The sequence below is a fragment of the Corylus avellana genome, chromosome ca4 (assembly GCF_901000735.1).
Source record: "Corylus avellana chromosome ca4, CavTom2PMs-1.0".
NCBI classification, from domain to species: domain Eukaryota; kingdom Viridiplantae; phylum Streptophyta; class Magnoliopsida; order Fagales; family Betulaceae; genus Corylus; species Corylus avellana.
Window position 1 is genome coordinate 25,865,924 of NC_081544.1, and position 17,800 is coordinate 25,883,723.

Genomic DNA, 17,800 nt, shown 5'->3' on the forward strand with positions numbered 1-17,800 from the left:
CTATTTTAGTCTCTTGGGCTTTTTTGGATCTCCATTAGCGCATATTTGAAACTATTTTAAAAATAATTTGGACCGTGTATTGAGCTTGTGCAAATATTTGTTTTGTTATTGACCAAATCTTACTTGAAAAACAGTAATTCTTGCTTTTAAAAGTTGTAAACATGAATTTGAAATACCAATTTTGTATCATAATTTAACTGATTGGCTTATTATTTTTTTTTTTTTTGACATGTCTTAGTGACCTTCGCTTTCTTAGACGTGGTCTAAACCGATTGAGCTACCTCTTGGAGACTTATTATTATTATTATTATTATTATTATTTGGTGTCATTTTCTTTAAGATCCCGATCCCCAAACCAAAACCTTACCCAAAAAAGCAAAAAAGTAAACAAAACAAAATAAATAAGCTGAAAGGTAAAAATAATCATGTCCTAAAACCTCTCTAAAACCCGTTGTCTGAATCTCTCTCTCGCTCTACTTCCACTTCCACAAGGTCCAAAGCTGAAAGCACAATGGCGCTCTCCCGTCCCCTTCTTCCAAAACCAGGCCTTCAGCTTCATTTGCGCAAGATAGGTAAAACTCACTTCATGAAAACCGTTATCGTACATAGAAGGTTTTTTTTTTTAATGAAACATTTTCTGGGTTTTTGCTTGTAATGTCATTTCAGGGCAATCGTCAAAAAGATGGTGTTCTTCTTCATCGCCTTTATCAAGCGGAGGGACAGAGCAGTCATCACATCCAAAGGAGGCGGCGAGGGAGCAGAGGGCAGTGGCTACGGAACCGGACGTGAAGAAGTGAGGTCTTTTAAAAACCCAGAAACTCTGACTTTTTATATCGTAGGCTTCAATTTTGTTTTCTGTTTATGTCTTTTTTTTTTTTTTTTTTTTTTTTTGAGGTTTATGTTTAGCTAAAAATTTGATTGATAAGGATTGCTGCAGAAAGCTTTTAATGGGTATTTTAATACGGGTACAAATTTTAAGAAAATTGCTGTTTTCTCTTAGAGTTCATGATTTTTCTGTGAGTTTAATGGTTAAATAGATGCACCTTCGGTGTATTGGCCCAGGGAAATCTAGAACCAATTCCCATGTTTAACCCAAAACAGAGACTGTAGTATTGATAATAAGGGTCCAATAAAAGCAAAAAGATGTGAAATTTGCTTGTTGTTATTGGGGCTTGAATCTGTAAATCTTTGGTCCTTTTGGTTCATCAGAATTAACAAGACTGAGATAAATGCTCAAATTTTGAAGTAAAATGTATTTATGTTTTTAATGGCTTGGAGTTCGTTCGCCAGCAAAATCCAAACCAAGGGGCTTTAATGATAAGTCGAGACTAGAAGAAAGAGATATCAGAAGTTTCTGTTTTAGTTTTAGTGTTTATTTATTTATTATTGGTTTTTATGGGATTATGAAATTACTAAGAAAATAGGTGAAGAGAAATTTTCTCCACAAGAACAAAACAAACTCAAACATCAATTCAGATGAAAACCAGAAAACAAGCAAATCAGGGGGGAGGATGGGTGGGGGAGGTTCTCTCCAACGATATCTATCAAAGTTGAAGCACCCTTCTTAAACAAAGAACTAACTTTCATATGCGCCTACCCCAAGGATTTTTGTACTCCACAAGTACATGACGTCAAATTGCTTTTCATTATCTCCTGACCTTTTGGATCTTTTGAGGTTTAAACTTTAGTAATTTATTTTTTATTTAATTTTCACTTTATTTAGGGTTTCATTGGATACTCTTGTTTACTAGAGTTGCATCTCATTTTTCACCTTTCACTAAATTTATATACTAAAAAGAGTTTACCTAACCAAGGAGATAAGATAGCTTAATTATCTCTTAAGCAAATAAGCAGAAGTCCAAAAATGTCCTCTTTCTACCTAGTTATTCATTTTGCTACATTCCTTGTCTCTACCTCCATCAAGAATTCCGAATGACTCTTTTCCCTATCCTCCTTTATGCCCAAGTGTATAGCAGTAACTTTTAGCTTGTTGCTAAAGAACATACCTTTAATTGGGCTATATTGACCTTATTTCTATGAACATCTCAAGTCATAGAAAAAAGCCCATAAAACAGCAAGAATAACAATGAAGATAATGTGATGATAAGAGTTCTTTAATAATTGACATCTTGAAAATTAAGAAACTCATAATATGCACCCTTCTGTTCATATGCTTAAGCGATTTTATGAACTTCTTTTTCATCCACATGTATGCCCTGTCCCCTGCCTGAGAGTGCCTGGACTAAGCTTGCCAACATGTTTAGATACCTGCCATTAATACACAAGCTGAACCTGGCAAGGCAGACTATTCAAAGTGTGCTTAGGCACTCTTAAAGCACAAGGCATCAAGGGAAAAGTGTTTCTTGATCTTAAAGAGAAAACCATTCGTATGAAGCGCAGCTATAAAGCTAAAAAGGCAGCACTGCCAGGCATAAAAAGGCATGCTTTTTTATTTTCCATTAAGCCACGTTTGATTCAATTAAAAGTAAAACTGGTCAACAATCAATTAAGAATGAAGCTTGATTATTGATACTATTTTTCTGCAATTTTTGGCTATAGTTGGTAAAAAAAGGGTGCTTGAATTTGAACATTTCTACCATGGTTAGGTATGTTTTGTAATGCAGAGAAGAATAAATTGTGTAAAGTACAAGATAATGGTATCTACTGTTATATTTAAATTTAATTGGTTTAGTTGATTACTTGCTATCCATTGATAATTTTATTGAATCTAATTTATAGAGATTTCAAGAATTTAAATAGTCTATGTGGGATTTAGAATTTCGAACCTATAACCTTTCTATAATTGAACAATATTATAAACTATTTGAGCTAATAATCTAAATAATCACTATTTTGATTTAAAGGAATATTTGGATGAATCTTTCTCCTAGAAATGATTATGCATTGTATTTAAAATGCACGCTTTTTTTCAATCAAGCGTGTGCTTGTGTTGTGCACTGTGTCCCTAAGTTCCACTAGGCCTTTGCACTGAAGTGTGCCTTGAACTTTTAACAAAACTGGGACAAATAATGATTTGAACATAGAGCAAAATCAGTGTGAGCTGCTTCAAAGGATCAAAGTGAATTCTTGACATTACAAAAGGTCGTTCCTTTTGTCAAGCTTGTCAACATCTGGTGACGGTCTTAAAAAATAAAGGTAAATTTATTGACGGTCATTTTGGAATCACCATCCCGCTTGTAATTTGATTTTTAACATCAAAGCTTGTTGACTTTTAGTGATTTTATCTTTCATCTGTTTTGTGTGTGCTTTAGTTACATGCATTTAGCTTTAGGGGTAACACACACTTGTCTTTTGGCACTTTGTGCTTCAAATGGACTTAGGCACACTTTCAAACCACACTGATTATTATTAAATTGAAAAGAAAAACATATTTGTTTTTTTTTTTTTTTTTGGTGTCAAATGCCACAAATAGTGTAGGATGGAAGTATGACGGTTAGGGGGCAGATGAGTCAGATTGGGCTTTATCTAGGATCAGGTGCTTTGAGGTTAAATCTTAGATCTTGCTTGGAAAGGGCCTGGGACTATTTATGCTCTATGGAAACAGATATGGCTGCAGCAAGTTCCTCCTGAAGTAGTTTTTTTCTGTCTGGATAGCAATGTTGCGAAAGATATTAACTGTTGACAACCTTGTGTGCATTGGCATTATGTTATGGATGTGTGTATTTTGTGTAAAACTGATGCAATATGTAAATTGCATATTTCGCATTTCGAAGTTGCTTGGGGCTTTGGTGTTCTATTTTTGTTCTTTTTGGAGTGAATTTGTGTTCTATCTAGAACAGTTTCCCTAGGGAAATTGTGATCTGGTGCGATGTTTCTTGAAGAGAATACACATAGTTTCCAAGAGTTGTCCCTTCATATTTGTTACGGCAAGCATAGTAACCGTACTTTTGATGCAACTGAATGATAAATCGGAGATGCAAAGAGCTATCTTTTAACACACATTTTGTGCTTCGATGACGGAATCATGTCGTCATCATAGGATGGATAACTTCCTAGATTCTATGGATTTTTTACGTGCTTAATCTCATTTCTTTTTCATTCTTTCTTTTTTGCTTAGTTTTGTCCTCACTCCCCTCTATGTAAACCTCTTACATACATGGCTGGTATCCCCCCCCACACGAAAAGAAAAAAAAAAAAGAAAGAATTAGAAAAACATATTTGGTATGTCAAGGTAAAATTATAACAACTTGCTTCGTTTTGTTTTTCCTGTCGGGCAACAGTTTGGTGGACTAAGGCTCATTTGAGGGCAGCCTTTTTTGCTTAGTCGGCGGCTCTAGGTAAGATCCTTACTATGTATAACCTCAGAAAGCTGAACGTCATTGTGGTAGATAGATGTTGTATGTGTAAGAGGAATGGGAAGTCTATGGACCATCTTCTTCTTCTTCATTGTGACGTGGCTTATGCCATTTGGACTACCCTTTTCAGTTGTTTTGGACTGTTTTGGGTTATGCTTAAACGTGTAGTGGACATGTATGCTTATTGGTGGACTACTAGCAATTTGCGGAGTGCTGTTTTGTGGAAGATGGTGCCTATGTGCCTTTTATGGTGTTTATGGAGGGAATGAATGACAGAAGTTTTGAGGATCGGGAGAGGACTTTGGAGGAGATTAAATCCTTAATCTTCCAAACTTTGTATCTTTGGACAGCTGTTTATGTTTCTCCTATGTCGATCAGTCATAGTGATTTTCTTGTTCTTTTTGTTCATTCTAGTTAGGTGCATACTTTTGTATACTTCCTGTATATCTAGGGGCGACTTACGCTTTTAATGATGTGCCGATTACTTATAAAAAAGTTAAAAAAAAAAAAAAAAAAAAAAAAGATTTGCTTCAAGGCACTTGTGTTCCCTTGTTGATTTTTGGTGATAACACTAGATCTTTTATTCATCCATGTACCACTTTGGGGGCTTCAACAAGATGTCGAGTCCATGAAGCATGGACATGCTGCAGGGGTGGAATCTTCAAGTATCAAACATGGTCAGGGCACTATATGCACCTGACATGTCTCAGATATGTATTCTTATGCATCCAAATAGAAGTTACTAATTTTGGGCTGGACATGGGTTGGATACGACTTGAAAACACCATGGACCCGGTCCGGACACATCAAACACAGATTTGTCACTTCATGTCAGGAAACGGAACGTGAGATATCTTTGCTGTCTATCCTAGCTTATAAAAACTTGATGCATATGAATTGACTAACACTACATAACCTCGATGGATTTCTGCTATTATATTTGATTTCTTATCTGGTCCACTACATTATTCTTTGCTTTAGTAGTGTCGTGAAAAAACAAACTCCATGAGACAATTCAAGCCTCAGTCATGCCTGAAGGTGGCAGGAACCCTTGCTCAAGTTGGCAAGTGATATGGGTTCAGGGTTCAAATATACTAGGATCTTTTGGCTGGAGTGGTCGATTACCCATTTCATGCACCCTTCTTTGCATGACTATAGTTGCTGCTTTATGGAGGCCCTGCCAAGTATATTCATTACAACTTGCGACCCTGTGATTCCCAGTTAAACAATAAATCAGTGACAAGTAGCATGACCTAATTTTGCAAACTGTTGAAAGATGAATTGCTATATACCTTATATTTTTTGAAATTTCCAGCAGCTAGTTCCGTTGCTTAAATCAGTTGGCTTAAGCCTGTATCTTTATTTAGTGTGCATGTGTCCACATATAAATATGTGTTTCTGTACTGTTTAATATGAAATCCCACCGATGGTCGAGCAAAATTGTTACTGCTGCAACAGGAAACATCATTAATTTAATTGATGTGTTTTCATTTGTTTGAGAGAGAGTTCTTAAAGAGAAAAAATAACTTGAACAAAACCAACATGCAATAGAGTACTTTGTCCCTAACTGTCCCATCTATCCTATATTATCTCTTTGAGACTCTCTTTCTTCTGTGACAATACCTGTCTCTTTAAGCTTGAAAAAGAAATCGCTACATACCTCTTTCTATTTGCTTTTCTTTATAATAAATTGCTTTAGAGAACAGAAGCTGATACAAATCATGAATGCCACTTGCTAATGTGTGAGCTTGGATTTTGGGTGGTTTGGGGAGGCAAGGGGTTTCATTAGGCTGCATGTTTGATGTGTTTATAGTGTGTTTTTAGCTCTACCAACAATTGTGTTATTTAAAGTTTTTCTCTTGAAATCCTTAAATGTACAGAAATATGGAAATGCAACCAGGTCTCTTACCAAAAGCAACACAACTTCGAAACAGAGTCGGGGGATCATGGAACGCTATGAAACGCATTTTTACTAATTTAAAGGTAAAGATGCTGTGGAATCAAGTCACCAGCGAAACATCAGATTCTGCCGCTGATAAGCCAGCATTAAAGGTTCCCATACCACAGAACAGTTCACGTAATACTGAATTTGGTGAGCCGGAAAGTAAACTTCAGACATCTGAAACTATAGTGGATTCTAAAATTAGCAAGGAGAGGATTTCAACAAGTGTAGAATCCCATTTAATTGGAGAAAGCTCTTCCAGGGATGTGGCTGATGCAACAGCTTCTGAGACTAACAATACTAGTAGTTGGCCAACAAGAACTGAGCCTGGGGACCCTGAAAGTATAGTTAGATCATCAGGAGCCATAAGTGGGCTATCACATATGCGGGGTGAAATTGCTTCTGAAGATTTGGTAAACATGACAGCTCCTGAGGTTAGTAAGGTGCATATTAGTCCAAATAATTTTAAATTAAGTGAGACAGGAAGTGCAGTTCAATCATCAGAAGCATTTACAGATTCTCAAGTTTATGAGAAAAATTATTCAGTAAATGCATCTTCCAATAAAATGAGGGAAAACTCTTCAGGTGATCAAGCGGAAGGTGAGCTTGAAAATGGGCACAGGCTGCTTGAGGGACTATCCAGCATACTAGGGGACATAAATCAAAACTCAGAGCCTGAGCACCTTACTTGCTCCCATCTGTTACCAGACGAAGCATCTAGAACATTGCAAAAAAATGGTGCAGATGGAGTGACTTTTGGAGATAGAAGTCGTCAGCATGACAAGAAATCTGCCACTTTTGTTCAAATACCAGATGCCAACTCTGATTTGGGTGAAGTTGATACATCTAATGGTGCCCCCAAGGTCACAGGCTTGCCACACTTGTTTATAAAGATGAAGAACGGCCAATCAGCAGGAGAAATGCCTTGTAAACAGAGCAATTTTTTAACACCCAATGCATTTTCGGAATATTCAGATGAAACATTAGGGGAAGATGGACCAAAAGGTTTTGATATTAAAGGTCTAATTGACTGCATCAAGGAGCTGCCTAGAGATCGATCAGTTGTTAAATCTCATGACAGTTCTATCTGCAGTAATACTAAGCAAGTCAGTAGTAGAGGCTTAGTTAAAAGGACAGAACCTGGGGTTGATTTGCAAGATTGCGATGCTAAAAATAGACGAGCTTTGTTGAAAAGCCATGTTATGGGCAAAGAAAGTAAAATGTTGAATGAGACTGAAGAAGTGCCATGTATGGATATTCCATTCGGGACACATAGTGAGTTGTGTGAGGATGAGCAGGATGGCAGTGTGGATTTTGCAGCCTCTAATGACACAGCGTCAAATCCAATTCCACTGGTTCCTGTTCTAGCTAACACAGAAGACCTAGATAATATCCCAGCAACAGACTCAACAAAAGAAAGATCCATAGAGAACAAAGTATTGGTTAGATTTTTAATGACGAAACTGGATAACACTTATATTATGTCTGCATTTAAGGATTGTGGGTCCATTGCAAAGATACAAAAACTTCCCTCTGTTCAAGGGAGCATCTTTGAAGATGCCTACGTGCATTTTAAGGTTAGGGCTAATCACTAAGCATTGTACTTTGAAGCCTTAACTGCTTTTTGATTTCTCAGTTAGGGGCCATTCTATTTATGTTCTATTTATGTTCATAGTGCGAAAGATAATTCATGAAGGAGAAGGTTTGTTGTTCCATCCTATAGATGGTAAATGACAAGCTTGTACCTGGTCTATCTGTAAACCAAACATACCATAAGTTTGTTGATTGGGAGAAAATGTGCATTAAATTATATAAACATTCATTTTATTCGAATTTTCTAAACAAGCATCTGGTTTTGTTGCAGACAAGGAAAGCATTGCAGAAAGCTCTCAAGAAAACTGATCTGATGGTAAATTATGAAGATGTGATTGTGGAAGCAACTTCTTTTATGGAAGATGCCCCTACTAGGATTCCCATTCCTGAGCTAATTGGTGATCCTGACGTTCCTGCTGCATTGATTAGGAATCCCATCAGAACAGCGAAAATTAAACAATTGACTCATGATATTAGCTCATGTCAGCTGCAAGAAGCTCTTGCTTTCTGCAAAAGTGGCATATCCAGCTTTTCCTTGGGTTCCTCAAATTCTGTTGCTTACGTAGAATTTGAGGTTAGGCTTCTGTCACTTTTGCTGCTGGTCTTAAGCAGTCATATATTAGAAAGTGCCTTCTTAGATTCTATAACTTAGGGTGTGGTTGGCAGCGGCTTCCACTTAAAATAACATTCTTATCTAATTATTATATAAAGCTTACATAAATCTGAACTTATACCGATATTTTCTCAAGAATGTGTTTGATAAACATTTTTTTGGCTGTTGTGGCTAAATATGACCTAATAGTTAGATGAGGAATGCTGACCTGAGTAGTGTACAAATCCCAGTCTATAGGTTGGCTATCACTCTACTCCTACCCAATTTTGAAGCTAAACAAAGATATTTATGTAACCTGAGAGCCACAGTTGGAAGTTGCAAATTGGATCTAGAGCTTCACCTATTTGTTTTTTTGTTTTTGTTTTTTTTTTTTTTTGGTGTGTGTGTCGGTTTATATATACACACACACACACAAACACAACATTTGTGTGTATTTTATTTTTCCAGCTCTTTCTTGACTATGTACCTTTACCTTTAATTTGTGGGAGAGACCTCTATTTTGGCCATTGTAACTTCTAGAGGCCATGAAATCCAGAATTCTCCTCCAGTAGAATTTCCTTCTAACACAACCATAGTCCAAAGTTGTCTTCTGATGCATGTCAAGATCTTTTATATATATAAATAATTGGCCCCAAGGTGAGAGGAAAGAGGAGATTTGAACTATTGACTTCCGTTTCATGAGACGTGGTTCTTAGCCGATTTAGCTATCCTTTGAGGTTACAAGTCAAGATCTTTAACCAAGTTTCCATTACTTAATGCTTTAGTGCCTCTTTGCAGACTGAAGACGCCAAAGAGAGGGCAATTGCAAAACATTCCATATGTGTGTCGGGGAAGAAGCTATTGGTCTTTAGAATTGATGCACCAAGGACGACAGTGGTACGCATTTCGAACATTAACGGCACAAATCCGAGGATGGAGACCATATGCAATTCTTTTGGGGTGGTCAAGAACGTATTAAAGAGACATGAGGGAACCGTTGATGTGCATTTCAAGCTCTGTGAATGGCCTAACATGTTAAGCATTCTCAACAGGTAATTTTGGCGAAGCTTTCAATAAATCTTTATGAGCGCTATCATCAAAATGTTCTCATCATGATTCTCTCTCTTATGCTAGTTTGAATGGAAAGGTAGTAGATGGCCACCAATGGGTTGCTCAGCCTGCTCCTGTATTTCCACCAGAAGTCCTCCAGGCCCTGTGGAGTCAGCCGGACGGAAGAAAACATGTCATAGCAGCTATTCACAGTTTACTGCAAAACCTTGGAGGTCCTATAGATATGGTTGAACTCACTGATCTTACAGCCAGATATTATGGTGATGGACAGACTGATTAGTCGTTGCAAATTTTGATATAGTTTATAAAGGTGGCTAACAATGTTGCGTGGACAAAAATTCATTTTCATTAGAATTTTTCCTCGTTAATTTAGATTTAGATATAGCAGATTAATGCTGACGTACCCCTCACAGTTGCTTTAGCAAATCATGTGTGTAAAGCTGCACAAAGTATTATATTGGAACGATTATGGCAATTGAAAGATTTACTGATTATTTAGAAAGTGTCCAAGTTGCTCGAAGGCAGGAGAAAAGAAAAAGAACACAGTTGAGGTTGTAATTGAATCGAGTATACAATATTAAAGCGTGGTTCATTTTAATTTTAATTTTTTTAAACACAAGTTGAGCTCAAGCTTATCACCGAACTAAATAATGTGTAAATTATGTTCATTTATTTTTCAAACGAACTCGAATTTTTATGAACTACTCAATTAACTTATTCATTGTAAATATAAAGTAAATGTCGTGTGTTCTTAATATATATATATATATATATATATATATATATAATGATTAGTTAATTAATTATTATTAACATTTTGTTATTTGAGTTAATTAGATAAATTAACTAGAATCTTAAGCAATATAATATCAATTCTATATATTTATCTTATAGTATAGTGTATATGTACATTCATTACACTTCACATATGAGTAATAGTAGTTTTAAAAAAACTGAGGCATGAAAAGAAATTGAAAATGACATTAAATATGAATAATATTGAAAATAAAACTCTCCAAAGAAAATAAACTGAAAACCACAGCCGTTAAATGATTGGCGTAGGGTGGGAATTAGGAAATGAAGATATCAGGCATGCTTGATGCCGCTTCAAAAGTTGAATTGTATAAGCTAATGAATAGGCCTAAGAATAACAATTGACACCAACTCTCGTGTTTTCTTTTCACTCTGTTTTTTTTTTTTTTTTTCCTCTTAGTTTTTCTAATATTATGTTTGGATCATTAGAGGTCAGATCTATTGAAAACTCACAACTTTTACCACCTACAGGCACCTTCATCGCTGGCTACCACTTAACCATTTGCTAGCCCCCCTCTCTCGCGTGTATGCCCAAGCGCCACCACTCATTTAAATCTCCTCAATCACAACACCTCTAGCTCTTCTTTGTAAAACCCTTTTGGTTTTGGTTTACTAGTAATTTTCAGTTCTTGATATGAACCTAAAAATATCAAATCTTGATTGTTCTCTGTCCCCACCGCCCTAGATGGTGTCTTCTCTGCCATTGTATTGCTACATATTAATCTCTTCAGCTCTCTCATAAGTTGGTCAGGAGTTAAGTTAAAATGGTTTCCTTTGTTAATACCTATTACACACAACGTCCACTACGGGCCGCTACAACCAACTTCGTTGGCAGCATTCTCGCTTGCTTTCTCCATCTTCGAAAATCCTTTGCTAGATCGTTATCAAGTCTTTGTATTTTGGATTCTATAATTTTCAATTTTTGTAACTATATTTGTTTCTACTCATCCATAAAATAAAATAAATAAACGAAAAAGAAGGCTGGTTGAGCTGGTGCACAATTCCTAAAATAATTATTCACCAAACCCATCCCAAAGGAGCTGAGAAAAAATCTACCCATCTAATAAGCACTGAAAGTCCTCAGCAGTAACCCAAAATGTCTCTGAAAACTCAGTTGCCAGAGATGCCAACAAATCATTCATTCATGGTGGTGGAGCACTTCTGCTAAAAAGTAAAACGATCACAATTAACTCTAACTTTCGTCGGAAGATTTGAGGCCCTAGAGTGCATAAAATCGAGCACATGCCTTGGCCTATTTTCATAGAGTTCGGCAAGATATCCATTATGAGAAAAACAATATTCAATAGTCTCTTGAAGGAATTGTATATTGTTTTTGGAATATCAAGTATTACTCTTTCGAAAATTTAAAAAAGGTACAAATTCAATTGCTTCACCTTACCTCACCCATCCAATTTCTCTGAACCGAGACATAAGACAGCAAGGCAAGGGAATGATTGCTCTGAAAACTAGGGCCTTGCTTTAAGCATTTTTATTGTAGTAGGGAGTGATCGATGTACCAAAAAGTTTTGATTTTTTTTTTTTTATTAATAAAAAGTGATTTTTGTAGTAATTTTTTATTTAAATAATAATAAAAAGTGATTAATGTGATATAAAAAATAAAATTGATTTTTTTGAAGAATAGTTTACGGCTTGTGAAGTTTTTTGCCAAACAAGGTGCCTTTGTGCTCATCAATAGACAATAGGGTTTAGCCTATAAAGCATTGAAGGGAACTTGTAAATCGAGTGTTTTCATTATTTATGTTAATTTTTTTTAGAAAAGCTAATTATAGAGAGCCATTATGAAAACACTCTAAAAAGTACAAAAAGCAGACATTCCAAACTTCAGATCACAATATATGCTGATAACCATACAATTCACTAGAATAAATCATGGACCACAAAATATAGGCATCCCAACACCCAAATTAAGTCCCATATTAAGATTAAAAAATGGAATAACATGAACACCATGATAAAAGATGAGGTTTACCAATAAAACTGACTATCAATAGTCTTGTCAGAAATATATAAAAACTCAAGCCGTGCTCTTAAACTCTGAATTCGTTGCAAGACAGGACAACAATCCAAAAATAAAACTGGAACAAATTCATCAACAAAATTTGAAAAACCCTTGTAATATTACGCTTAAGAGGCACTCTCCTTTTTCAGTTTAGCTAGTTCTTGCCTTACCAGTCCAGCTTTCTGCAAAAATATATTTAACAGATCCATCAGAATTGAGACTTCAAAAAAGGCTAATGGCTTCAAAGCCAAAACGAATGGCAAACAAATAATTGTAATCAGCCAAAATCAGAAATATCGATAAAGGCTTAAAGCAAAATACTTATGTGAAGAGTTGCTAAAGAAACGCATTTATAAAGGCATATATTATAACCAACCTTGATCTTTGCCAACATAAGTTTGAACCTATCGAAGTCGGTGAGATTTGCCCTTCTCTTCTGAACAATGAGTTTTCTACCCCAGGAACTGTTCTCCCACTTATTCTTAACATCTGCCAAGACAGAAAAACAAGGAAATCATTGAATATAAAAATGAGAATCATAATTTTCCACAACTAATTGTACCTACCAGCTTTCTCCATAGCATCAAGCAATTCCTTCTTCTTAGGAACTCTCTTAATGTCAATTTTAATGTCAGTAAGAGAAAGCCTCTTGAAATTCATCTTGGATCTCTCCATGTCGGGGGCATCAACAAGAGCCTATGGGTATAAATGAAACAGACATCACCATAAGATGGGTAATAATTAACAAACACTTAATAGTGTGCAAGGTAAAAATGTCTATAGATATGATGTGAAGTAACGCATTTAATCCATTTATGAAAATATCCAAATCAACATAAAGCTAATAAAATTATGTAGGAATGTAAGAGACAGATTCAAAGGTACAAAAAAACAATTCCTAAGACACTATTTGGGGAAGAAGGGCCACAAAAAAGCAAAAATGAAACATGGACTTAATTTTCAGTAAGTAGACTTTTCAATATCTTAAACCTTAGAATTAATGAGTAACATCGAGCAGTTGAATTGATGATTTTTCAAAAATCACTGTATAAATTAATAGATTAAAAAAAATTGTCTCGTCCTCTTATAAGTAAACCCAAAAACAGATTGAAAGAATTCGAAACCAAAACACCATAACCAATTCCCGGAAAACAGTAAAATAAAAGCACATATGTCTAAGTGAACCACTTCTAACTTCGCTTTAACAGCAGAAAGCCAAAAACTATACAAATCGCAATCCATAAACCAAATTGCCAAGAACAAAATAAACAAACGTACTGTATACACAAACAGAAACAAATCCAACATAGCATACAATAAAGATCAAATCAGTTGAACTGAGGACATAGCTACAAGACATGGATTTAACTTATGTAACAGAGGTAGTACACCGCACAACAATTTTCCCAAACTTATCCCTCATTGTTTTATTTCCCACTATTTTTTCCCTTTCATTATTTTCTCAGCTTCCAAACAGATAATTAGAAGAAATCGTTTGGAAAAAGGGACGTACTAGGTTCTGGTCGATGACATCGACGATGACGACGAGTTTGCCGTAGTCTTCACCGTAGTTGATGAGGCCGACCCTCCCGATCTCCACGTACCTCTTGCAAGGCTGCAAATCACAGAAAAAGAAAACCAAATACAAATATCAGAATACGAGATCAAAGCACCACGTCGTGTTGGGGCGAGGAGTAGATGCAGGGAGAGGCTCACCATTTTGGGTTCGTGAAGTGTGTGCGAGAGTGAGAGGGAGAGATAGGCGTATCGTGAAGGCGAGGAAATGAAAGCTTTTGTTAGCGATTAGGGTTTTTGTTTTAAAGGCGTTTTTATAGCAGTTTTGAGACCGTCCGATTTAGGGTTCTTGATGTCGGGTTTATTCGCCCAAAGAGCCGGGTCTCGTTTAAAAAACTTGGGCCTAAATTATATATATATAATTGGGTAGAGCTACAAATGGGCTTACAGGTTTGGGTTATAGGTGTTTCAGGCTTTCAGCCATAAGAACTTCAACACCAGCCCCAACTGGAACAAATTTTTTAGGAAAGGTAGATCTAAAACCTTTTTTTTTTTTTTGTTTTTTGCCCATTTCCAATTTATTTTTTGGCTTTTGGCATTGGCAATTAAAGCCTATTTGAGATTGCGTTTGATGGGCCTAAAAATGCTTTTAACACTCAAAAAGTCCATTTGAAGAAAAAAAGTATTTGTTTGGTAAAAAAATTAAAAGCGTTTTTAAATATTCAAAAAGCCTAAAAATGACTAAAACGTACTTTTGGCAAAAGCTTTAAAAATAACGTTTTTGCCTAAAAGCTCTTTTTGACTTAAAAGCTCTATTTATCAAAATTGTCACAAACACTAAGACTGTTATTTATTTATTTATTTATTTTTAACTTATAGTATGATTTGTATCCTATGACAATAAGGTTTTATTATATAAATTTATCTTATTAAATATCTTAATGGTCGACGTGTAGTTGGTAGTTACCTTTTCTTTTTAAGGATGAGATATAAGATTTGATTCATCTTGGTGTGAGAATTTTTATGAGATTAGAATACTTTCAAGAAAAGGAAATATTATCAGACGTCCCTTTTTATTTGTGCCATATATATATAAGTTCTTCAAAGGGTGCTTTTTAATTTATGCATGGGTCGGTCAGGGTGGGGCTAGCCATATAAAATTATTACATGAAGAATTGATGCTTTCTATATATCTATACAGGGAATTTCATTCTATATGCCATTTTAAAATCATAAATATTCTCAAGGTCTTATCTTGACATTAACATATCTGCTCACAATTTTCTATATATATATATATATGACAATGGCCGCCACGTACGCCAATCATTTGTAAAATTTTCGTCACAATGATGTCTGGTGATCATCTTTTTAGATGTTTTAAACGAAAGCCTCAGGAACATGGCATTTCCTTTAAGAATCTTTGAAATGATATGCGTACGATCGAGTGTTTGAAGAGAAAAAGAAAGAAAGAAAGAAAGAAAAAAGAAACATGCACGCATGCATATATATGCTGATTATATATATATACAGCTAAGCTAGCGCTGAGTATCGTCTCACGGGGAAAGGGAGAGAATCAGATCATATTTCCATTTGACCCCGCTATGTTAATGCCCGTGATATGGTCGGTGCACTGATCATGGATGCCATGGCCCTTCGACAGCCACAAAGTCTCTCCAACTTTTCAACTTTGTCCTTACGAATTACCCAAAATATTGGTGAGGGGGCATGCATTTGCAGCATAGCCATGTTTTTTTCTGAACAACAGAAAAGGAAAAGAGAAAAGGAAATTAAAGAGAAGATGTTTTTCTGAGCAAGTTTTCTTTAATTACCCTCAAAACATGTGTTTTTCTGAACAAGTTTTCTTTAAGTTATATATATTCATTACACATTTGATCAGTATCAAAATATGATTAATTTGGATGTAGCCATTTTTACCAGGAGCAGATTAATTATATAAATCTCTTCAAGTTTTAAAGTGTTTGTATGTAAGCTAGGAATTAAATTTTATGACAAGTCCTATGAATTTGCATGTGTATAAAGCTTTTAGATTCGTTGAAAGGAACTTAGACGTTTTCAAACACAAGGTTTTGAATTAAATTATGTGAGCTTAATTAATAGAGTAAATAAAGATAAGAGATAAGAATCTTCATCATCTCTTCGAATCTCGATCTATTATTGTGAAGTAATTGACGACTTAACAATCTGTGCCATTAGGATTAGAATATAGTAATCAAAGAGTATTTAGATCACTAAATACATGTATGATCCATTCTGATCATTTCATATCGATGGGCGTTTCAATGGGCATGTATGTGTTAATAAATCTAAGCCCTACTATTGGATTCGGTAAGCTCATGGTAAAAACGGAATATTCTTACCTATTTCATTCATAAAAGTTTGCCATTTTCTCTTGGTGGCGGCTGCAAGGAATCTCATGTATAAGCCATGAAAAAGGTATTTTTCCCACTACCATCCGCTACTTTTTTCTCAATTTTATTGCTGAAAATTAAAGAGACACATTCCCCAAGAAACAATATACTTTTTGTTCTCTTTAAAGCCATAAGAAATCCCTCCTTCTCACCATATATGCAGGCTCCAAGAAACTGAAGAAGCTAGCATGGGAGAAGAAGAAGTAATATCGGAGGAGAAAGGCTGCAGGGACATTAGCCTGAAAGATCTCTCAGTGAAGCTCGAGGAATTTGCGAAGGCCAGAGACTGGGAGAAGTACCATAGTCCCAGGAATCTACTCCTTGCTATGGTAATTTATTTACATATATATAAATACCACTTATACTATTCGCTTTCCTTCTTGTAAAAAAGCTGAAAATGTTTTATATTAATTAATTTGTGTATATATATATATGTGTGTGTGTGTGTGTGTGTGTATCTGAGCTGAGGTTGGTTATATAATTGATTTTACAAAAACAGAATGCTCTTCCTAGCTTTGCAAATCTTATAATCTTCTTTCACAGCAATACTCTATCAGTTTCTGTGTCGTCTCATCCTCTGAAATGTTATATATATATATATCTTTTCTGATGTTTGTAATTCTGTGTTTGTTGTTAATAGAATAATAGAAATTTTATTCATAAAGAAGAAGTCTATCTCTACATTTCTGCTACTTGGAGAATTTTCCTTGAGGGCAAACGAAGATATTTCTCTCTTTCCCTTATGAAATCAAAAACTTTGTTTGTTAAACCATTATCTTTCTCACTTTTGTTCTGTATTTTCAAAATAAAAGTAAACTGTTTTCACTTTTATATCATATCATAATAATAAAAAATTAAAAAAAAAAAAACCCTCTAAAAAGCATTAACAAATACTGATGATGGCAATTATATATATATAAGCAAATTGGTGTATATATATGCTAAATATTTTTGGACTATCCTTTAGCTTTCATTTCCATTCTTTATATCTCATGTGTAGGTTGGTGAAGTGGGAGAGCTGTCAGAAATATTCCAGTGGAGAGGAGAGGTGGACAGAGGGTTGCCAAATTGGGAGGAATCAGATAAGGAGCATCTGGGAGAGGAGCTGTCTGATGTCTTGCTATACCTTATCAGGTTGGCTGATATATGTGGCATTGATCTTGCCGATGCTGCCGCCAAAAAAATTGTCAAGAATGCAATCAAATACCCAACCCAAAGTCCTATCAAAATGTAGTAGTGCTGTTTCCTGAGCTTGAGAACACATTTTGATACAAGAATCCTTTGTCAATGATGATTAATGCTCGATTATCTTTCTTTTTATTATTCTCTTTTCGGGAAACAATTATTAATCCAAGGGTGTAATAGAACGATGCCACAAGACCATAAGCTGCAGGATTATGAGAGAGCCGTCACTAAATTGGACCAGGCTGTCCATTGGAGCTAATTGGAGTTGGATTGCATAACAAAATGCAAATAAAGTTGAACAGTTTTGGGTTAGGATTGTTA

The 17,800-nt window shown here is 35.3% G+C and overlaps 3 protein-coding genes across 6 annotated transcripts; 2 read left to right on the plus strand and 1 right to left on the minus strand.

The window, feature by feature from the left end:
• Positions 1–447: 447 nt before the first annotated feature.
• LOC132179986 (uncharacterized) lies at positions 448–10,016 on the plus strand. Of its 4 annotated transcripts, none has more exons than XM_059592814.1 (7): positions 448–572; positions 667–793; positions 4,934–5,161; positions 6,197–7,835; positions 8,123–8,425; positions 9,242–9,495; positions 9,578–10,016. In XM_059592814.1, the coding sequence occupies exons 1-7, from the start codon at positions 512–514 to the stop codon at positions 9,792–9,794; spliced, it is 2,829 nt and encodes a 942-aa protein (XP_059448797.1). In that variant the 5' UTR covers positions 448–511; the 3' UTR covers positions 9,795–10,016. The 4 variants fall into 4 exon arrangements, with proteins under 4 accessions (XP_059448797.1, XP_059448799.1, XP_059448798.1 ...); XM_059592815.1 differs by having other exon boundaries at positions 482–572; positions 667–798; XM_059592816.1 differs by lacking the exon at positions 4,934–5,161.
• Positions 10,017–12,297: 2,281 nt separating this feature from the next.
• On the minus strand, positions 12,298–14,173 carry LOC132177697 (large ribosomal subunit protein eL14y). Its single transcript, XM_059590127.1, has 5 exons — positions 14,064–14,173; positions 13,861–13,962; positions 12,914–13,043; positions 12,724–12,836; positions 12,298–12,529 (listed from the first exon to the last, which is right to left on the minus strand). The coding sequence occupies exons 1-5, from the start codon at positions 14,064–14,066 to the stop codon at positions 12,473–12,475; spliced, it is 405 nt and encodes a 134-aa protein (XP_059446110.1). The 5' UTR covers positions 14,067–14,173; the 3' UTR covers positions 12,298–12,472.
• Positions 14,174–16,427: 2,254 nt separating this feature from the next.
• Positions 16,428–17,631, plus strand: LOC132177698 (uncharacterized). Its single transcript, XM_059590128.1, has 2 exons — positions 16,428–16,623; positions 17,295–17,631. Exons 1-2 carry the CDS (start codon positions 16,483–16,485, stop codon positions 17,526–17,528), a joined length of 375 nt encoding a protein of 124 aa, XP_059446111.1. The 5' UTR covers positions 16,428–16,482; the 3' UTR covers positions 17,529–17,631.
• The last annotated feature ends 169 nt before the right edge of the window (positions 17,632–17,800 follow it).